The sequence below is a fragment of the Anomaloglossus baeobatrachus genome, chromosome 4 (genome assembly GCF_048569485.1).
Source record: "Anomaloglossus baeobatrachus isolate aAnoBae1 chromosome 4, aAnoBae1.hap1, whole genome shotgun sequence".
NCBI lineage: Eukaryota > Metazoa > Chordata > Amphibia > Anura > Aromobatidae > Anomaloglossus > Anomaloglossus baeobatrachus.
Window position 1 is genome coordinate 370,828,289 of NC_134356.1, and position 18,099 is coordinate 370,846,387.

Sequence of the window (18,099 nt, forward strand, 5' to 3'; positions counted from 1 at the left end):
AGGACTCGTCTACCTAGGCTGGCATCCGCCGAAGCATAGGTATGCACCTGATAGTGCTTCGTGAAAGTGTGCAGGCTCGACCAGGTAGCCGCCTGACACACCTGCTGAGCCGTAGCCTGGTGCCTCAAAGCCCAGGATGCGCCCACGGCTCTGGTAGAATGGGCCTTCAGCCCTGAGGGAACCGGAAGCCCAGCCGAACGGTAAGCTTCGATAATTGGCTCCTTGATCCACCGAGCCAGGGTTGATTTGGAAGCCTGTGACCCTTTACGCTGGCCAGCGACAAGGACAAAGAGTGCATCCGAGCGGCGCAGGGGCGCAGTACGAGAAATGTAGAGTCTGAGTGCTCTCACCAGATCTAACAAGTGCAAATCCTTTTCACATTGGTGAACTGGATGAGGATAAAAAGAAGGTAAGGAGATATCCTGATTGAGATGAAAGGGGGATACCACCTTCGGGAGAAATTCCGGAACCGGACGCAGAACCACCTTGTCCTGGTGAAACACCAGGAAGGGAGCTTTGCATGACAGTGCAGCTAGCTCAGACACTCTGCTAAGTGAAGTGACTGCTACTAGAAAAACCACTTTCTGCGAAAGGCGTGAGAGAGAAATATCCCTCATTGGCTCGAATGGTGGTTTCTGAAGAACCATCAGCACCCTGTTCAGATCCCAGGGTTCTAACGGCCGCTTGTAAGGAGGGACGATGTGACAAACCCCCTGCAGGAACGTGCGTACCTGTGGAAGTCTGGCTAGCCGCTTCTGGAAAAACACAGAGAGCGCTGAGACTTGTCCCTTAAGGGAGCCGAGCGACAAACCCTTTTCCAGTCCAGATTGAAGGAAGGACAGAAAAGTGGGCAAGGCAAAAGGCCAGGGAGAAATACCCTGAGCAGAGCACCATGACAGGAAAATTTTCCACGTCCTGTGGTAGATCTTGGCGGACGTTGGTTTCCTAGCTTGTCTCATAGTGGCAATGACATCTTGAGATAACCCTGAGGACGCTAGGATCCAGGACTCAATGGCCACACAGTCAGGTTGAGGGCCGCAGAATTCAGATGGAAAAACGGCCCTTGAGATAGCAAGTCTTGTCGGTCTGGTAGTGCCCACGGTTGGCCGACCGTGAGATGCCACAGATCCGGGTACCACGACCGCCTCGGCCAGTCTGGAGCGACGAGGATGACGCGGCGGCAGTCGGCCCTGATCTTGCGTAACACTCTGGGCAACAGTGCCAGCGGAGGAAACACATAAGGGAGCTGAAACTGCGACCAATCCTGAACTAAGGCGTCTGCCGCCAGAGCTCTGGGATCTTGAGACCGTGCCATGAACGCCGGTACCTTGTTGTTGTGCCGGGACGCCATGAGGTCGACGTCCGGCACCCCCCAGCGGCAACAGATCTCCTGAAACACGTCCGGGTGAAGGGACCATTCCCCTGCGTCCATGCCCTGGCGACTGAGATAATCTGCTTCCCAGTTTTCCACGCCTTGAATGTGAACTGCGGAGATGGTGGAGGCCGTGGCTTCCACCCACAGCAGAATCCGCCGGACTTCCTGGAAGGCTTGCCGACTGCGTGTGCCGCCTTGGTGGTTGATGTATGCCACCGCTGTGGAATTGTCTGACTGAATTCTGATCTGCTTGCCTTCTAGCCACTGCTGGAACGCTTTCAGGGCAAGATACACTGCCCGTATTTCCATAACATTGATCTGAAGCGAGGACTCTTGCTGGGTCCACGTACCCTGAGCCCTGTGGTGGAGAAAAACCGCTCCCCACCCTGACAGACTCGCGTCCGTCGTGACCACCTCCCAGGATGGGGGTAGGAAGGATTTCCCTTTCGATAATGAAGTGGGAAGAAGCCACCACCGAAGGGAAGCTTTGGTCGCCTGCGAGAGGGAGACGTTCCTGTCGAGGGACGTCGGCTTCCTGTCCCATTTGCGTAGGATGTCCCATTGAAGAGGACGCAGGTGAAACTGCGCGAAAGGAACTGCCTCCATTGCTGCCACCATCTTCCCCAGGAAGTGCATGAGGCGCCTCAAGGTGTGTGACCGACCTTGAAGGAGAGATTGTACCCCTGTCTGTAGTGACCGCTGCTTGATCAGCGGAAGCTTCACTATCGCTGAGAGGGTATGAAACTCCATGCCAAGGTATGTCAGCGATTGGGCCGGTGTCAGATTTGACTTTGGAAAATTGATGATCCACCCGAAACTCTGGAGAGTCTCCAGGGTAGCGTCGAGGCTGTGTTGGCATGCCTCTAGAGAGGGTGCCTTGATCAACAGATCGTCCAAGTACGGGATCACCGAGTGACCCTGAGAGTGGAGGACCGCTACAACAGTAGCCATAACCTTGGTGAAAACCCGTGGGGCTGTTGCCAGGCCGAACGGCAGTGCCACGAACTGCAGGTGTTCGTTCCCTATGGCGAAGCGCAAGAAGCGCTGGTGCTCTGGAGCAATCGGTACGTGGAGATAAGCATCTTTGATATCGATCGATGCAAGGAAATCTCCCTGGGACATTGAGGCGATGACGGAGCGGAGGGATTCCATCCGGAACCGCCTGGTCTTTACGTGTTTGTTGAGAAGTTTCAGGTCCAGGACAGGTCGGAAAGACCCGTCCTTCTTTGGGACCACAAACAAGTTGGAGTAAAAACCGTGGCCCTGTTGCTGAAGAGGAACAGGGACCACCACTCCTTCTGCCTTCAGAATGCCCAGCGCCTGCAGAAGAGCCTCGGCTCGTTCGGGAGGCGGGGATGACCTGAAGAATCGAGTCGGGGGACGAGAGGTGAACTCTATCTTGTAACCGTGAGACAGAATGTCTCTCACCCAACGGTCTTTTACCCGTGGCAGCCAGGTGTCGCAAAAGCGGGAGAGCCTGCCACCGACCGAGGATGCGGAGTGAGGATGCCGAAAGTCATGAGGAAGCCGCTTTGGTAGCGGCACCTCCGGTGGTCTGTTTAGGACGTGACTTAGACCGCCATGCATCAGAGTTCCTTTGATCTTTCTGAGGCCTTTTGGACGAGGAGAATTGGGACCTGCCCGCGCCCCGAAAGGACCGAAACCTCGACTGCCCCTTCCTCTGTTGGGGTATGTTCGGTTTGGGCTGGGGTAAGGATGCATCCTTTCCCTTGGATTGTTTGATGATTTCATCCAAACGCTCGCCAAACAATCGTTCGCCAGAAATTGGCAAACTGGTTAAGCGCTTTTTGGAAACAGAATCTGCCTTCCATTCCCGTAGCCACAAGGCCCTGCGGAGTACCACCGAATTGGCGGCTGCAACCGCCGTACGGCTCGCAGAGTCCAGGATAGCATTAATAGCGTAAGACGCAAATGCCGACGTCTGAGTGGTTATGGACGCCACCTGTGGCGCGGACGTGCGTGTGGCTGCGTCAATTTGCGCTTGACCTGCTGAGATAGCTTGTAGCGCCCATACGGCTGCGAATGCTGGGGCAAAAGAAGCGCCGATAGCTTCATAGATGGATTTCAACCAGAGCTCCATCTGCCTGTCAGTGGCATCTTTGAGTGAAGCCCCATCTTCCACTGCAAGTATGGATCTAGCTGCCAGTCTGGAGATTGGAGGATCCACTTTGGGACACTGAGTCCAACCCTTGACCACGTCAGGGGGAAAGGGATAACGTGCATCCTTAAGGCGCTTAGAAAAACGCTTATCTGGACAAGCATGGTGATTCTGGACTGCCTCTCTGAAATCAGAGTGGTCCAGAAACATACTCGGTGTACGCTTGGGAAACCTGAAACGGAATTTCTCCTGCTGGGAAGCCGACTCCTCCGCCGGAGGAGCTGAGGGAGAAATATCCAACATACGATTGATGGACGCAATAAGGTCGTTCACTATGGCGTCCCCGTCCGGAGTATCAAGATTGAGAGCGGCCTCAGGATCAGAATCCTGATCAGCTACTTCCGCGTCATCAACCAGCGATTCCCCTCGCTGAGACCCTGAACAATATGATGATGTCGAGGGAAAATCTAAGCGAGCTCGCTTAGTCGGTCTGGGGCTGGGGTCTGTGTCAGAACCCTCAGCTTGGGATCCATGAGATACCCCGGGAGGACATTGTTGGTCCAGCTGAGGTGGGCCAGGGAACAAAGAATCAACAGAGTCCCTGTGCTGAGATACCGGTCTGGACTGCAAGGCTTCCAGTATCTTAGCCATAGTCTCAGAGAGTTTTGCAAACTCCGTCCCTGTCACCTGAACAGTGTTAGCAGGTGGCTCCCCCTGGGCCCCCCCTAGCAGAGGCTCTGGCTGAGTAAGTGCCACAGGGGCCGAACAGTGCCTACAATGAGGGTCAGTGGAACCTGCCGGTAGCGGGGTCGTACACGCGGCGCAGGCAACATAATAAGCCTGTGTTTTGGCACCCCTGCCTTTCGTGGGCGCCATGCTATTATCTTCCCTGAGCAACACAATAGGGTATATAGCCAGAAATCAACTGTGCACTATACGGTGTAAAATAAACATATAATGTTACACTACTACACAATGGGGCTAGCACCACAGGTGCTGCTTACCACCCGCTTAAAGCGGTTGTGAGGCCACCAGAGTCCCTGCCTGGGTCTCCCAGATTTTGTCCCCCTCTGCAGCGTCCAAGGAGCTGACAGGAATGCGTCCTGAGGAGAGGAGAGAGCCGTGGGCGTGACCCAGAAAGAGCGGGAACTGGTGCCTGCACTGTGCACAGTGAGGGGAGTGGAGTATGCAAAGCATGCTCCAGCCCTCAGTGCTGCTCGTTCTGTGCAGCGTCCCGCCCTTCCCCTGCCTGTCAGGGCTGTGGGCGGGAGGAAAGGAAACTAGGCCGCAAAAAGCCGGGGACTCTAGTAATAAACGCGGCCGCCGTAAAAGCGCGGCCGGCGTGGAAATCCCCGGCGCACTACAAGTCCCAGCCGCGCCGCAGTTGGCAGCGGCGGTCAGTGCGGCAGTCCCTATACATAAACACACTCAGCAATGCTGAGTGTGTAATGGCACATATTAACCCGGTCAGCGCCGCGGTCCCCGGTGCACTAGCACACCCAGCAAAGCTGGAGTGTTGCTGTGCGCGGTCCCCACGGGGACACAGAGTACCTCCAAGTAGCAGGGCCATGTCCCTGAACGATACCCGGCTCCTATCCAGCAGGCTCCACAGGAGTTGTGGATGAAGCACGGTCTCCTGTGCCTGGAGACCGATAGGATCCCACTTCCACCAGAGCCCTGAGGGGGATGGGGAAGGAAAACAGCATGTGGGCTCCAGCCTCCGTACCCGCAATGGATACCTCAACCTTACAACACCGCCGACAAGAGTGGGGTGAGAAGGGAGCATGCTGGGGGCCCTATATGGGCCCACTTTTCTTCCATCCGACATGGTCAGCAGCTGCTGCTGACCAATCTGTGGAGCTGTGCGTGCGTGTCTGACCTCCTTCGCACAAAGCAAAAAACTGAGGAGCCCGTGGGAGCACGGGGGTGTATAGGCAGAAGGGGAGGGGCTTAACACTTTTGAGTGTAATACTTTGTGCGGCCTCCGGAGGCATAGCCTATACACCCAATTGTCTGGGTCTCCCAATAGAGCGACAAAGAAATAAGGTTATAGCACCCCCAGTGTCGCAAAATCTCTGGTGTTTAAGCTGCCAGGGGTAGCTGAGACCCTGGAGATCACGATTCGGTTTTTCCGGTCATGCGATCATCATTATACACGGTCTAACAGTGATCATGTAAAAGTAAAACACATCGCCAATAAAAAAATGATTTCTCACCTAACTGACATGATCAAACATGTCAGATGGGAGAGAAATGTGCTCCGCCTATGTGGCCAAAGGTTCCCTCAGCCCCCCTTCCTCTGAGGTTCTAAAACAGCAGGCGCATGAGTTGTGTACCCGCCGGAATCATCCTCCTCCTCCGATTTCTCTCCCATCTGACATGACAGATGGGGAAAAAATACAAGTCCTTCCCAGGTCTTCCAATGCACCCCCTGTCCTACTCCGGTCCCTTCATGACCGCAGAGTCACCCTCAGCCCCTCCTTCACAGCTTATTTTGTAAAAATGGCGGCACATGTGCAGAGAGACAGCTCTCAGCGAGCAGTGACGTCCCTGAAGTTATCGCAGTTTGTATTGCCCTTGGTGTGACCTGGGAGTGTCCCTGCAGCAATCTCACTGAGGTCACTGTAGGGACACTTAACATGGAGTGTCTGCATTTCCAGGACGTGGGGGATGCGCTCTCTGAGAATGCCCCCCATATCCATCCAAAATGAATTACGGAAGACCAAAATAGGACTTTTATTTTTCCCTAATAAATTGGTGAAAGAGGGATTGTGTTGGTGTGTTTTTTCAAATAAAAATCTTAGTCTTTTTTTAATTATTATTATTGACTGGGTTAGTACTGTTGGATATCTGATAGAATCCTCAAAATTACTAAACCCTGGGCTTGATGCCAGCTGACATTTCACAGATGGCATTAACACCTTATATTACCAAGTTTGTCACCGCACCAGGGCAAAGGGATGAGCCTGGGCGGCTGCGGCCAGCTATTCGTAGACTAGGAAGAGCCAAATAAACATGGTCCTTCCCAACCTGAGAATACCAGACCCCAGCTGTCTGGTAATCAAATTTGGGAGGATGACCCAACTTTTTTTTTTTATTTATTTATTTTAATCATTTATAAATAATTAAAAAAAAACAGGTTTGGGTGCTTTCTGTTTTGGATTACCAACCAAGGTAAAGCTGCCAGCTGCAGTATGCAGCCATCTGCTTTACCCTAGCTGGGTGTCAAAAAAAGGGGGGGAGGGGGGGACTTTTTTTTTTTTCATTTATTTTTTTGCCTAACTACAAGGCTAAGTACCCTTTAGTGCCACATGAACGTCACTAAAGGGTGCCAGCTTAAAATATGCAGGGGGGTGGGACATTATATATATATGTGATTGACATCTAAGCTCTGTGTACACATAAGAGAAATTAACATGTTGCATATTGGAAAACCACTACAGGTCAGTTTACACTGTAAAAAAGAAGCAGTGTGCATGAAATTCTTATAAATATGATCCACTATGCTTTAACTGTAAAACGCTGCGTCTGTGACACAGCGAAAATACACAGCATCAGAAACGCGATAAAAACTGATTGTGGGAACGTAACCTTATTCTTTGTTTAATTTGAGCCTTTATTAAATATTTGAGTTTGTCTATGTATTTTTATTTGTTATTGAGGGCAGGGTTTGGGGGTTTCCAGGAGTTTTCTGCTGATTCAATATTGCAAATTTCTAATTAGTTTAAGTATGCCATTTTTAATATTTAATTTTAGGAAGAACCACCACAACCTTCCCTGCCAGGATAAACAAGGTCTATAGATTACTTGAAAATATGAGTGACTGTCTTGTCTCTGACTTCACGTACCATAACAGCTTGTCTTGCAATTACGTCTCACTAAAATCTTTCCTTCATTCTCTATATTCAATCACTTTCTTACTCGCTCATTTCACCTGTTCCTCAACAACCTCACCAATGATTATCTCAGCTATCTGTGTTCTATCATTTGTCAAGTTTTAGCATACAAAATAGGGCTTATTCACATCAGTATTTTCCCCGTACATAAAAAAGGACCAATTATTTTAATCAGGGTGTATTTGGAGTGATAGCAGGTTTTTCTCTTAACGTGGAGAAAAAAAAAAAAAAAAAAAAGTATTTCCACCTTCTCCTGTCCTAGGCCGCTTTCATACTTCGTTTTTACCTACGTTCAATGGTCCCGTCGGAGCTTCCGTCCGAACACCCCAGCAAAACGTGTTTTGGACGCATGCGCCGATGGGGCCAGTGACTATAATGGAGCAGACAGACACCCAGACGTAGCCAATTTAATGAAGACAAAGTCACTGTGGCAATGCGCATGCGCCGCCAACAACAGCAATGGCATCTCGATATTCAAATAAACAAAAGTGGGCATGGGCAAGACAGGAGGACACCAGAGGAGGAATAAACGCCAAGGACCCGATAAACAAATCCCGCCAAGTTGCGCCCGTCGATCAAATTGCACGGCATTTCTGCAACTTTGATTAAAGATATTTTTGCAACCGTGAATCACATCTTTCTACAACAGGTATGCCTGGATTCAGCATCTTAGTGCCAGTATGGCACTGCCTTTACTTCATATCACAAAATCCTGGTGGTTGGGTCTCCTTAATCCCTTCATGTCCTAAATCATGAAGCAGTAATCACCGCCATCGGCTGCAATGAGCCAGCAGTGATTTGAAGAGCAGACATGTGGGGCTAACAGGTTCACCGCCAAGGACCTGTAAAAGCATTGGTAATCCGTGCGAAACGGCCGTAGTTTGTGTGCACGCCATTATAGCACCCTCCCCCTATGCCTGAATAAATGTAACGTCAGACATTTCTACCAAACCGGTGAGTGCCTCCTTCTTCACTTTATTATATTACCACCGCTTTGTCTTTTGGAGTGCACCCCGGCCAGTAGATCTAAGCTCGGGCTCACGCTGCACACCTGCAAAGGTGTAACAAGGTGGTGAACTGTTGATTTGTTGTTGCCAGAGGAATTTTTTAAATGAGCTATCCGTCTATACTATAAAAGAATAGTGCCCAGTGTTCCTTCTCAATCGATGGAGTTAAAGGGAACCTGTCAGCAGAAATGTCCCCTAAAACCTAACAGATTCCCCCTCTGCAGCTCCTGGGCTGCATTCTATAAAGGTCCCTGTTATGATTGTGCCCACTTTCTGACCGAAAAAAAGTGTTTATAAAGTACCTTTTTGGCTTCTGATTCTGTAAATCCGTCACGGGGGCGGGCTGCCTGATGGCCGTTATTCTGCCCCCTGGTCCTGTATGCCGCCCCCATCGCTGATTTCAATACTTCTGGACGCCGCCCACTGCTCCAGCCATCCCCGCGCATGCCCAGTGCCCATCTCTCGGGGATGAGCACTGTGCCCAGCGTCACCGCTGGTGACGTGCACGCAGGGTAAAGATTATGGGCGGTGCTGTGATGTTTATTCCTAAGCAACCGCCCATAATCGCGGGACCGCGCTTTCCCCCTCGGCCTGCTTCTTTCTGCGCAAGCGCGCTGCTGCTGACCTCACTTCGCCTCCTTCCCATCTTGCCCCGAGGCAGGAAATAGATGGGAAGAGCGCGGAGCAGTGACTACACCGAAAGCGCGGTCCCGCGATTATGGGCGGTTGCTTAGGAATAAACATCACAGCACCGCCCATAATCTTAACCCTGCGTGCACGTCACCAGCGGTGACGCTGGGCACAGTGCTCATCCCCGAGAGATGGGCACTGGGCATGCGCGGGGATGGCTGGAGCAGTGGGCGGCGTCCAGAAGTATTGAAATCAGCGATGGGGGCGGCATACAGGACCAGGGGGCAGAATAACGGCCATCAGGCAGCCCGCCCCCGTGACGGATTTACAGAATCAGAAGCCAAAAAGGTACAACTTTATAAACACTTTTTTTCGGTCAGAAAGTGGGCACAATCATAACAGGGACCTTTATAGAATGCAGCCCAGGAGCTGCAGAGGGGGAATCTGTTAGGTTTTAGGGGACATTTCTGCTGACAGGTTCCCTTTAATTATATTAGTCCGGCGCTCTAAAACCATCCCAATTTCTCATGCGGCCCCATGGGAATATTAATTGCCCACCCCTGCTATATAGCATAAGTGATTGGATGTTTTACATATTGTCAGGCTCAGAAATGTTTGATCTATGAAAATATAAAATAAAATAATCCGATCGGTAGACAGCGTAATGATTAAAAAGCAAAAGAAAAAAAAAGAGAAAAGAAAAAGGAGCCAGAATTGCCATTTTTCATCTGCCACAATAACAGAAAAAAAAAATGTAACAGGTTATCAAAAAAAAAAATTGTATATTGTTATATACCCCAAAATAATATATTAAAAAAAAACAAAAAAACAAAACACACATCAGGCCCCCACACAGATCCAGACCCCAAGAATTGGAAACGTTACGCCTCTAAGAAGGTCGAGATAAAAACGATTTTTTTTTTTCCCCACCACAAATAAAAGAAAACCTATACGTGTGAGGTATGTGCGTAATCGTACTGATCGGGAGGATCGTACTAGTGGGTCAAGCTCATGGTATAGTGAACGCTGGAAATAAAATCAATTGCAGATTTATTTTTTCTATTTCTATACACTTTACACGGGGGCTTTACACGCTACGATATCGTTAATGTTTTGTCGTTGGGGTCAAGTTGTTAGTGACGCACATCCGGCGTCATTAACGATATCGCAGCGTGTGACACTGACCAGCAACCTTAAGCGACCTCAAAAATGGTGAAAATCGTTCACCATGGAGAGGTTGTCCCAAACTCAAAAATCGGTAAGGGTTGTTTATCCAGGTGGTTCATCGCTCCTGCGGCAGCACACATCGCTATGTGTGACACCGCAGGAGCGAAGACCGTCTCCTTACCTGCCGCCGGCCACAATGCGGAAGGAAGGAGGTGGGCGGGATGTTACGTCCTGCTCATCTCCGCCCCTCTGCTTTGATTGGCCGGCCGCTTAGTGACGTTGCGGTGACGTCGCTGTGATGCCGAACGTCCCTCCCCCTTGAAGGAGGGATTGTTCGGCAGTCACAGCGACGCCGCCGACCAGGTATGTGTGACGCTGCGTAGCGATAATGTTCGCTACGGCAGCGATCACAAACAAATTGTATGCGCGACGGGGACGGGTACTTACACGGTCGCTATCGCTAGAAATTGCTAGCGATATCGCTACTGTGTAAAGCCCCCTTTAGGCTACATTCGCACGCTGCATCTTTTTGTGTTCACAAACTGCAGCCAAAATTCCACCTTGTCAGAGAGCCTGGAAATGTCACAAAAAATGCTCATAATTGTAGGTGCGTTTATGGTGCATTTTTCACAACCTGCGTTTTTGCGGTGTTTTTGTGACAAATGTTGACAAAAACGCAGGAAGAATGAACATGCTGCATTTTTTTTGTCACAAACTTTTGACAAATAAAACGCTGACAAAAACTGCAATGTGCACATAGCAAATCTGACTTCTCATAGACTTTGCTGGGAAGTCAAATGTCAGAAAGTTCTGACAACAAAACTGCAGCCAAAAACGCAGCAAAAAAAGCAGTGTGCGCATGTAGCCTTAGAACTGTCTCCCAGTTTACCATCACATCATATGATAAAATGGTGTCATTCAAAAGCACAACTCGTCCAGCAGAAAACAAGCCCTCATATGGCTGTATAGAGGGGAAAATAGAAATGGTATGGCTCTTAGAAGAGGGGGAGTAAAAAACGATAAGAGAAACCGAAAAATCGCCCAGTCCTTAAGGGGTTAACACGTCAGGCATAACATGCTCGCTCCCATATTTGTATACAGGAGCAGTCCGCCATTGGCAGCACACCTCAGCAGGCCGCTCAGTACTCACCCTTCACCGGCCCCCGGTGTGTCCCCGCCACCCGGTGCTGGAAGCGGCCAACGTGTGCGCGAAGAATCCAGTAACGTAACCGGACGACTCCACCGAGCATCAGCGTCCTGACCACACGTGTAGCGCTGCCTCCTCACCCGCCGCCACCACCTGACCTCCAGTCCTCCCAGCCACAAACAAGCGCGGAGCCAGGCAAGAGCGCCCCCTGCACCCCCGGCGCAGACGCACAGGAGACAGCGGTTGCCTAGGAGAGGAGTCAGAGGAGGGAGCGGGTGACGCAGTGTAGAGAAAGCAGCGCGTTGTACGGCGCGATCCTCCACGGCCCATGGAAGCTGAGGGTTGCGCCTGCGTGTATAGAGCCCCGGCCGGCACCGGCAGCGGCGCGCAGAGCAGGGAGGAGATGAGCTCGGGGAAGGGTAAGACTGCGCACACTTACTGCCCTACTTATTCCCGGGCGCCATTGTTTGTGTGCGCCGCCGGCTCTGTCCTCCTATGAACGTGTGTTCCCTGTTTCTTCCCAGTGCTGGCCATGCAGGCCCGGAAGAGGAGGCCGAAGGGAAAGAAGGAGAAGGCTCGGAAAAAGTGAGTAGCTGTCAGCGGAGGCTGGTGCTGAGGGAAGGGCTGTGCCGGTGACTGGGAGCATCTCCACAAGGCACCAGTACACACTGCTCATCCGGTACCGGACTCTCCATCCTGTATTCTCATTGTTTCCACCTGTAGTGGAGTTGTGCTGTATACAGGCACTGGCCATGTGGCTACCATTAGCCCCCGTTCATGTCTGCACTATACTAGGTGTACAGGCATCACCCCCTTATATACTGTATGGGGGACCTGCAGGTGTGTACAGGCATCACCCTTTATATACTGTATGGAGGACCTCCTGGTGTGTACAGGCATCACCCTTTATATACTGTATGGAGGACCTCCTGGTGTGTACAGGCATTATTATTATTATTTATTTATAGAGCACCATTAGTTCCATGGTGCTGTACATGAGAAGGGGTTACATACAAAATACATATACAAATTACGGTAGACAGACTAGTACAGAGGGAAGAGGGCCCTGCCCTTGCGGGCTTACATTCTATAGGATTATGGGGAGGAGACAGTAGGCATCACCCCTTATATACTGTATGGAGGACCTCCTCGGTGTGTACAGGCATCACCCCTTATATACTGTATGGGGACCTCCTGGTGTGTACAGGCATCACCCCTTATATACTGTATGGGGACCTCCTGGTGTGTACAGGCATCACCCCTTATATACTGTATGGAGGACCTCCTGGTGTGTACAGGCATCACCCTTTATATACTGTATGGAGGACCTCCTGGTGTGTACAGGCATCACCCCTTATATACTGTATGGGGACCTCCTGGTGTGTACAGGCATCACCCCTTATATACTGTATGGGAGACCTGCCAGAGTGTACAGGCATCACCCCTTATATACTGTATGGGGACCTGCAGGTGTGTACAGGCATCACCCTTATATACTGTATGGGGACCTGCCAGTGTATACAGGCATCACCACTTATATACTGTATGGGGGGGACCTTCAGGTGTTGGGAGATGACACATGTAATATACACTGTAGGCGGGACCTCCTGGTGTGTGCAGGCATCATCCCTTATATACTGTAGGCAGGACCTCCTGGTGTGTGCAGGCATCATCCCTTATATACTGTAGGCGGGACCTCCTGGTGTGTACAGGCATCATCCCTTATATACTCTATGGGGGACCTCCTGGTGTGTACAGGCATCACCCCTTATACACTGTATGGGGACCTGCCGGTGTGTACAGGCATCACCCCTTATATACTGTATGGGGACCTGCCGGTGTATACAGGAATCACCCCTTATACACTGAATGGGGACCTGCCGGTGTGTACAGGCATCACCCCTTATATACTGTATGGGGACCTGCCGGTGTGTACAGGCATCACCCCTTATACACTGTATGGGGACCTGCCGGTGTGTACAGGCATCACCCCTTATACACTGAATGGGGACCTGCCGGTGTGTACAGGCATCACCCCTTATATACTGTATGGGGACCTGCCGGTGTATACAGGAATCACCACTTATATACTGTATGGGGGGGACCTTCAGGTGTTGGGAGATGACACATGTAATATGTGCCTACTGTGACCATTGTAGGGAAGTCGGCTTAGTAATGGGATTGTCAGTATATTGTAAAGCTGGATACCTGGCTTCACAAACACCAGTGGATAGTTTAAGGCAGGGGCTACACAATGATATGTTGCCAGCGACCATAAACATCTGAACAACTTGTCGTTCACGTGACTATTTTAGAGTATATAAATGGCCAAGTTTGAGAGACGTCTTACACATCTCTCAGATACATGCATCTGGCATTGAAGTGTGTGGCAAGTCAAGTCTCATGCAACTCGCAACAAAAAGCCAGCACAATGGATCGGTGTGTGACAGCAGAGGAAATCATTTATTTGCTTTCCCTATGTCGCCATCAGATATCACCGCACTTTGCAGACTGCCATCACTCACTGTACTCACCGGTCATCAATTTGTTATTGGGTTGTGGGAGGAAACCCAGCAAACACGGGGAGAGCATGCAGACTCCTTACAGATGTTGTCCTTGGAGGAGGTACAAGGCAGCAGTGTTCATTAGATGCCATACATTTCAGTATGTACTGCCCCAGTCAAAGGCCTCTTTCACACGTCCGTGCCTCCGGTACGTGTATGGTCAGTTTTCTCACGTACCGGAGACATGGGCAGACGTAGACCCATTAAAATCAATAGGTCTGCGCTCACGTGCATATTTTGCCATGGACCGTGTGTACGTGTGGAGCATATATGTGCCCGTGTGCTCCACACGTAGACATGTCCACGTTTTCTCCGGCATCACGGGTGTCACATGGAACGCAAACGGGTCACACGTAATGCAAACGGACCACACTAATGTGTTCCGTGTGACACGCGCCGGAGAAAATACATGTATCTGCAAGGAAGGAAAAAACCTTTTACTCACCTTCTCCAGCGCTGCAGTCTCTGCCGCTGCTGTCACTTGCTTCCGACCCCCTCTCATTATGCCAATTGAATATTCACTTCACTGTGGCCAGAAGCTGCAGCAGTGGGGAGTCGGCAGGACCGGAGACTGAAGATCAGCACCACGGACAGCAAAGCCAGGGACAGGTGAGTAGAAAGTTCCCGTTCTCCGTGTGTTATCACGGAGAACACACGGAGAACACACGTGTGCCATACACACTGCTCACCGACGGCAATACGCACCTTTTGACACGTCCGTGAAAAACGTGCACGATTTTCACGGATGTGTAAAAGAGGTCTAAAAGGCAATGTTACCCACATAACCACTTACAGGTGAAGTGACTATTATTGATCATCGTGTGACAATGGCACCTGCCAAAGCCGTGGCATATATAGGCAGCAAGTGAACCGTTAGTTCTTGAAATTGATGTGTTGGAAGCCAGAAAAATGTTGAAGTGTGAGTGATTTTCATGAGGGGTAAATTGTGGTGGCAAATGACGGGGTCAGAGAATTTTCTGAATGGTCACTGTATGCAATGGTTAATAACTTATAAAGATAATAAAATGAAGAAGTGATTTGTCAGTGATAAGATTTTAAGAGCACACAAAAGCTAATCTGGTCTGAAGTCACAGAAGAGCTACTGTTCACAGATTCCTAAAAAAAAAGGTCTCGTACCGAAAAAGCTGTCAGAACACAGCGTACATTGCAGCTCTCCGTGTGGGGTGAGGGGCCTTGACGTGGTCAGACCGTCAGGGCTGCTCGTCCATTACTGTAAAAAGCACCCTACATAAGAGAAGAAGGTGGCCGGTCTGTGGGTCACATTTATTTACATCATGTGGTCTGGTGTCCGTGTCTCACATGGAAGAGAAAGGATCTAGGGGAAGAGACAAGCCAGCGGATGCAGTGTCATTAACTGGGCAATTTTCTTTTGGTACTTTGCAGATTACATCTTATTTTAAGTCTTCTGTGAAAACCTGGAGTGTACAGCCCATTGCATACCTTACTGCGGTCTCAGGGTGGTCAGTTACTTAGGTGAGGTGTCTGCGTTGTTAGCAGGTTGTATGCTTTAGGCCTCCTTCACACTTCCGTGTCTCCGGTACATGTGACATCCATTTTCACATGTCCTGGAGACACGGACACACGTAGACCCATTAAAATCTATGGGTCTGCACACACCTCTGTATTTACACATAGACGTGTGCCTGTGTGAAGCACACGCGTGTCTGTGCGCACAGCGACATGTATGTTTTTCTCCGGCAGCACTGATGTTTCACAGCCCGCATACTGATGTGACTCGTGTGACATCAGTGTGAGACCTACCTGAGAAAACACCCGTCGTTGAAATAAAATGATTTTCTATACTCTCCTATCTCCAGCGCTGCTTTCTTCGGCGCTGCTGTCACTTGCTTCCAGGCCCACTTGTTATGCTCATGAATATGCACTGCACCGTGGGCCCGGAAGCAGCAGCAGCGCTGAAGACAGCAGTACCAGGTACAGGTGAGTATAGAAGTTCATGCTGTCCGTGTGCTAACCAGGTGTCATACGGATAGCACACTGACATCAGACACGCACACATGCGCACACACACACACACACGCATACACATTTACGCACCTACACCATGGACCATACAAAATGTCGGCCTTAGTGCTTGCACTGTTCTGAACCTAAGCTTTTCCCATGCTGCAGAGATAAAGCAGCCTGGTAGAGTGCTCACTCCTGAATTGCCTTTCTTCAGGAGCTTACTGCCCATGGCAAACATTAAGCTGGGAGGTAGAGGTGTGCTCCTGAAGATAGAGCATGGAATAACCTGAACCTGTGGGTTCCTCCATCCAAACTGTGTCTGAGTAGCTGCAGTCATGGCTCCCTGGACATGATTGATGTTCCCTTTACTGCTCCTATCTTCTGAGTTTGGGGTGAGGAAACAGCAATGATACCCAGAGGAGCCTGATTGCAGTTACTGAGGCCAGACTAGTCTTGGTGAGTAAATGCCTCGCTTGATTAGTCGTGGGTTAACCTGCATACAGCGAGCAGCTCTAAGCATCTTTAAATTTGCACAGATATGTGTATAAAACATTGAAGACAACATTTCAATGTCAGAATAAGGGTATAAACCACTATGAGTCCAGTTTAAAGGCTTTGGAGGTGCTGATATGCTCCCTTTTTTGACAGCAATATTTCCTGTGGCCTTGTTCTGCAGAACAATTCCTCCTGCCACCCTGCTAAAAATGGAATGGCTTAGTGGGCATGATGGAGGTCAGGGTGCTGACCGGGCCTCTAGATTCCCTTTATGTCTGTAATCCAGCAGATGTGGGATGTGTGGTTAGGACCCTAACAGACAACTTGCAGGGTAAAGAATCCGGTGCCATTGTTTTCATACAAGATGCCACGGGACACCTTCAGAGGCCTTCTGGAGTCCATGACTCGATGCGTGAGAGCTGCTTGGGCACCACAAGAGCATATTACGTATTACACAGTGTTTGGCAGATTCGTATGGCTGTGTGGTGTATATTAAATACATGGTATCAGCTTACATTACCAATACATTTCTGCTATTTTTTTGCATTTGTCTGAAGAATCTTGTAAAGTTACTGTAGCAAAGGACGTGCATATATACAGTATATGTTCACTATGTTTATAGCGTTGTCCTCCTAGGGACGTTCGTGACTGATATATGTTGTATTAACCGATAGAACATGAGCCCTTTTTAATCTATGGGGCTGTTCACATGGCCAGGATTTCTTGCAGAACAGATGTTCGTGAAAAAAAGCTGAGACTTGTCAAACATTGATCTTAACCAGGGATCAAACTCGCAAATTCAAGGATATGGAGTCGCTAACAACTCAAACAAGCTATGGATGCCATCCTTGGTGCATCATTTCATGTTCATCCTCTGCTTCAGATTCTTCTGCACCTCTTTGGTAGGAGTTTCTTTGCTTTCGTTCACATTAGCGTTTTTATTTCTGTTTGTCATAGGAGTCTGTCTGATTCAGTGTCTTTTCTTATTCCTAAAGTTTTCGTCAGTGTCTGCATTCGTTATACTGTGCTATTTTAGCCTGTATAATTAACCCTATCTGCGCCGTGTTGGTGGGGAGACAAAGCACTAAAATGTGCTGTGCTGTTATATGCATTCATAATAATTATATCATTATCTATGTTGGGAGGAAAGTTCCCTGTAACACACCCTCTGCTGTAAATGCTACAGTCAGCCCATAATGGAGTGCAAACAGAGCTCAGACTGTGCACTGCAGTCTTTATAGCCTGGGATTGACTAAGTGAACTATTTTTATTTGCTATTTGCAGTCTGAACAGTCACCATTGAATGAGTTGAAGTGCTGCATTAGGCCTCCTTCACCCGTCCGTGTCTCCGGTACGTGTTTGGTCCGTTTCCTCACGTGCCGGAGACACGGGCACATGTAGAGCCATTAAAATCAATGGGTCTGAGCTCGCGTGCGTGTTTTGCCATGGACCGTGTGTCCGTGCGGAGCATACGTGTGTCCGTGTGCTACACACGTAGAAAAGTCCGTTTTTTTCTGGAATCACGGGTGTCACATGGACCGCACGGATGTGATCTGTGTGACATGCACCGGAGAAAACACACGTGTCTGAATTAAAAGGAATTTCTGTAATAACCTTCTCCAGCGCTGCTGTCTCTGCGGTTGCTGTCACTTGCTTCCGACCCCCTCTCATTATGCTCATTGCATATTCACTCCACTGTGGGCCGGAAGCAGC

General features: G+C 49.8%; 1 protein-coding gene across 2 annotated transcripts in view; it reads right to left on the reverse strand.

Annotated features, from left to right (window-relative positions):
- Positions 1 to 11,573, reverse strand: part of PUS7 (pseudouridine synthase 7) — an 85,145-nt gene extending 73,572 nt beyond the window's left edge. The window contains exon 1 of one of the 2 annotated variants that reach the window (XM_075345170.1): positions 11,345 to 11,573. In XM_075345170.1, the coding sequence (XP_075201285.1) occupies positions 11,345 to 11,444 (100 nt within the window). In that variant the 5' untranslated portion in view covers positions 11,445 to 11,573. The remainder of the gene's footprint in view (positions 1 to 11,344) is intronic. The other variant, XM_075345171.1, reaches the window with a different exon arrangement.
- Positions 11,574 to 18,099: the final 6,526 nt, after the last annotated feature.